The following is a 4714-nucleotide window of genomic DNA, read 5'->3' on the forward strand; positions in this document are numbered from 1 at the left end:
TGGATGGATGGATCGATGGATGGATGGGTGGATGGATGGGTGGGTGGGTGGATGGATGGATGGATGGATTCTAAGAGCCGTGAGAGCCCCCAGTAAAATGATGTATTAAAATTTAAAAACAAAACAAAAATAAACCCAAGAAAACGCCAAAAAAAGAGAAAGTTAGAGTCTTGGAAACCCCCTGAGGCAGTTCTACTCCGCCCTGTCCACTCATGAGGAGCCGGAATCACCGGTTGGCCGGGCGTCTCAGGGTTTTTGGCCCGCTGGTGGGGGGCACAGAGCTGATGTGCTTTGATGCTAAGCGGAAGGGGAGCAGTTCAAACCCCCCAGCTGCTCCGTGGAGAGAGGAGGCAGCCCACTCCCACCGGGATGCCAACCTGGGGAACCTGCGAAGCAGGCCCACTGTGTCTTGCAGGGAGGACCACCCTGAGGTGGGGGGTGGGGGGTGGCGGTGGGGGTGCAGGGGCTTGCTTTGGGCTGAGGAATGCCTGCCAGGCCTCAGGTTGCCCGTGGTCGATGCTTCCCCTGATTTCAGCCAAGCTCTGTGTGGAGCCTAGGCTTACCCTCGCCCCATGGGGCAAGGGGCAGGCCGCTGAAAGAGAACAGAGACTTGGCTGCAGTTACACAGCTTGTAGCCCGTGGGGGGGGGGGCACTTCCTCTCCGCTCCCTGTGTGTCACACAGGGACCATCTTCCTGTGGCTCTTCTGGCCGAGCTTCAACTCTGCGCCCACCACCCTGGGAGACGGGCAGCACCGGACAGCCCTCAACACCTACTACTCCCTGACCGCGAGCACCCTCAGCACCTTTGCCCTGTCTGCCCTCGTTGGCGACAACGGGCGGCTGGACATGGTATGGAGACGGCACCTTGGGAGAGGGGTAGCTTGGGGGGACCAGGGAGGGAGATCTAAGGTTCTTCAAGGGAGGTTCTCCAGTGGGCAGGGCAGGGCAGGGCGTGAGGGCTCCCCCTGGCCGGGTGGGGGCAACAGCATGGGAGGGTCAGCGGGTAGGGAGCAGAAAGGAGGTCCTGCGGCGTGGGAGGATGGGGCTGGTCTGGGATGGGGGCAATGATCTGAAAAGGCTTCCCCTGACCTGCTCTCTTCCCTGCACCCTTAGGTCCACGTCCAGAATGCAGCACTGGCTGGAGGGGTGGTGGTGGGGACAGCAAGTGAAATGCTGCTGACACCTTTCGGGGCCCTGGCCGCCGGTTTCCTGGCTGGGACTGTCTCTACGCTGGGGTACAAGTTCTTCACGGTAGAGCTGCCTCTGGGGTCCTGGGGATCATGGGGAGGCTTCGACACCCTGCCTTCCCCTCTCGGGGGTGGGGCCGGGATAGGGGTGGGAGGGGACACTCGAGGTTCATCATGGGTGCCCCACTCTCCAGCCCATCCTCGAGTCAAAATTCAAAATCCAAGACACTTGCGGAGTACACAACCTGCACGGGATGCCGGGGATCCTGGGGGCCCTCCTGGGGGTCCTCGTGACTGCACTGGCCACCCACGATGCTTATGGAGACGGGTGAGTTTCCCTGGTCCTCTCTGGAGTCATCATGACCCCTTTGAATGACCCTTCTCCCCCGCCTCCACTGCTTGTCCAAAATCAAACTCCTATTGTTGAGTCCAGGCCGACTCCTAGCTGCCCTAGAGGACAGGGTAGAACCGCTCCTGTGAGACTGTCACTCTTTAGAAGAGTAGAAAGTCTGCTCTCTCTCCCAGGGAGTGGCTGGTGATTTCGAACTGCCGACCTTGCAGTTAGCAGCCCAACGCATAACCACTGCACACAGCCTCCTTTATCACTCCCCCCCTCCCTCACTCATCTGTGTGCAGAAAATTGGGATGAGCCAGGTTGACCCAGGGACTACCTCCCGCCCTCAGGCAGTGGAACCGAAGGCCACTGGACAAATCATGGCAAGGATGTTTGCGCGCTTTTAAAGGGGCCGCAAGAGATCAGGCCCCTGAGCATCTCGTTTTTCACACCAGGGCTCAGAGGGAGGACAAGGGTGGGCAAGAGGACCCTTACACTGAGTCTCAAAAGTTGCAGGCTGGGGGTAGAGGGGGCTGGCTTCGGCAAGGGCCAGAGGGGAGACTCGGCCTGGCAGTGTGCCCACTGCATGAGGACCAGCCCTGAGCCCGGCCCCCGCCCCCCTTCTCCCCAAAGCCTGGAGAGCGTGTTTCCACTCATTGCCCAGGGCCAGCGCAGCGCCACCTCTCAGGCTGTGCACCAGCTCGGCGGACTGCTTGTCACCCTGATGTTTGCTTCTGTGGGTGCGGGGCTTGGAGGTGAGTGAGCTTGTTGGTTGGGTGGGGGCTGACAGAGCCCCGGGGAGGGGGCTAGACAGAAGAGTTGTTATTTCCCCTTTCAGTCACTCGCATAAAAAAATCACAAAACCCAAGCTCACTGCCTTGGGGCCTATGCCAGCCCCTCCGGCCCTCAGGGACAGGGTCAAACTGCTCCTGTGAGGTCCCCAGACTGCAACTCTCGATGTGAGCGGAACGCCCCCTCTTTCTCCTGGGGGGCGGCTGGTGGCTTAAACTGCTGACCTGCGGTTAGCAGCCCAACCCGTACCCACCAGGCGCCCACCATCAGCAAGGAGTTCAAAAAGTTCATGAACAAAATGGAAGGGAAAGATCATGAAAACTTCCACGAACTTTCTAGAGCCCCTCAGACTTGTGCGAGATGAGGGGTGGGGTTCAGGAGCAACCTCCAGGTGAGGAGGGGGAGCCAGAGGGAGCTCATATTCTCCAAATGCCACAGGGAAGCCAGTCTGGCCCTGTGGCCCTTGTACTCCCCCCATGAGCCACTAGAGGGCAGCACAACCTCAGGCTGAGGCCTGCACTGGCCAGCAGGGCCAGGAGGAGATGGACGGGGCCACCTCGCCTTTAGACAGTGGATCAACACCTTCTACAGAGGCAGCTTGTCCCTGGTCCCTGGTCAGGCAGTCCTCCATGGTATCTAGCTTGTATCCTTCTGGGCTTCAAGAAGAAAAGCTGTGGCCCCGTTTCTACGGCATGGCATGTCCACCTCGAGATGTTCATCCCCTCTCCAGGGCTCACTTACTTCATCATTCGCTTACTCACACATTCAGCACACGTTGTTTTCTGTTCCTCCTCCCCCGCCCCGAGAGTCCGGCAGCTGTCAGTTCACATGGTGAGCTGGGGCCAGTTTCCCGTCTCTGAGCCTCGAGGCAGAGATACGACTGGCCGGCAAGGTTGGCGTGGCCTCTCCGGCAGACCGTGCAGGGTTCAGCAGCCAGCGATCTGAGGGGGCTTCCAGACCCTAGAGGTGAAATGGATAAGGGATTTTCCCACAAGCTTGGAAACTCCCTCCAACAGTGGTGGTTTGCTTGGCCAGGCACTGGGTCGACCTCACACCCCCCAGGCCCTCGGTGCTCGAGGTGCTGGGCAGCACTGCCAAGCCTCGCCCATCTCCCTTGCAGGGCTCCTGCTGAAGCTGCCCTTCCTGGACTCCCCCTCAGACTCCCAGTGCTTTGATGACCAGCTTTACTGGGAGGTGAGACTTGGCCGAAGCCCTTCTTGCTCCCCCTTGAGACCACCCTGCCTGCGTCACCTCCTTCCTTCCTGTCTATACATTCTCCTTCGGGCCACACCCCTGCGGTGTTGCCTCTTGAGGCTCCCTGGAATTGTCCCTTCACTGGCACGGCCATCTTGCCTTCCAGGTGCCTGAGGAACATGAGGATGAAGCCCACGGACCTCTGAGGACCGAGGAACCTGACACTCAGGCCTAGCCTGCTGCCAGCCCAAGAGGACACACTCCTGTCAGGAGACCAGGAGACATGGGGCAGCTCTTCTTTGCTACCTCCCACCACTCCCGCTGCAGAAAGGACAGGAGCCAAAGGGAGCCCGCTTTCCCTGGGCTGTGTGGGAGGAGGAGCAGGAGGAGGCCGGGAGGTGGGGGCTGTCACTGGGTGTGGTGGGACGGTCTCACCAGTGGACCACATCCCTACAGTCTGCAAGTGTGGGACAAAGGGCCAAGAGTGGGGCACCCAAATGCCTCTCTCCCTGAGGAAAGCTCCTCCAGAGGTACCTGAGAGGCTGAGCCACTGGCCCAGGCACACAGCGGCAGGGAAGTCAGAGCCAAGGCCTGGCTCCCTGAGGGTGATAAACACTGCCATCTTCCTGAGGGACTCGGCCTCTCCTTTCGTGCCCTGCAAATGTAGGCGTTCCTCCTGTCCTCTGATCCGGTGTGAGGCTCTCGGGGTGGCAAAGGACCTTGCTGGTGACTTTCTACCTCCCAAGTTGTGTGGCACACACTCTAGGAGTCTAGAATTTGCTGGGTAGCTTGTTTGCCTCCCCGGGGACGGGGAGCTCACTCCCTCCTGGAAAGGAGGGTTCGCACAGTGCCAAAACTGCTGCTACTCTGGTTCTCGGCTTGGTTAGCATCCGGGGCGGTAGGGACATCTTGTTTGTCACCAGCCCTTCAGAAGCCCTTCACATTCCCTAGCAGCCCTCACACAGGCTCCAGTGTGGACCGAGACTGGGGAGGAAGTAGTATTGAGGGAGGAGAGGTGTATGGAGACCCAGGTCCGTCTGACCCAGAAGCTTGGGGAAGGATGGCCCGGGGCTTGCGTCGACTTGCGGCTGTGCTGACCACCAGAGGGCGCTCCACACTCAGTAGAGGAATGCCTAGCCTTCCTGCGCCCCACTGTCCTCTGCCAAGGATGGAAGTCCTTCCTGTAGCCGGACCCCCTTACGGTCT

At 59.9% G+C, this 4714-nt stretch overlaps 1 protein-coding gene across 1 annotated transcript in view; it reads left to right on the forward strand.

Moving 5' to 3' along the window:
* RHBG (Rh family B glycoprotein) overlaps positions 1-4138 on the forward strand; it is a 13741-nt gene extending 9603 nt beyond the window's left edge. The window contains exons 5-10 of the mRNA XM_004714709.2: positions 684-850; positions 1115-1252; positions 1383-1516; positions 2156-2277; positions 3435-3508; positions 3675-4138. Of these exons, the coding sequence (XP_004714766.1) occupies positions 684-850; positions 1115-1252; positions 1383-1516; positions 2156-2277; positions 3435-3508; positions 3675-3743 (704 nt within the window). The 3' untranslated portion in view covers positions 3744-4138. The remainder of the gene's footprint in view (positions 1-683; positions 851-1114; positions 1253-1382; positions 1517-2155; positions 2278-3434; positions 3509-3674) is intronic.
* Positions 4139-4714: the final 576 nt, after the last annotated feature.

The sequence above is a fragment of the Echinops telfairi genome, unplaced genomic scaffold (genome assembly GCF_000313985.2).
Source record: "Echinops telfairi isolate 266 unplaced genomic scaffold, ASM31398v2 ScPeMD7_7425;HRSCAF=8463, whole genome shotgun sequence".
NCBI classification, from domain to species: Eukaryota; Metazoa; Chordata; class Mammalia; order Afrosoricida; family Tenrecidae; genus Echinops; species Echinops telfairi.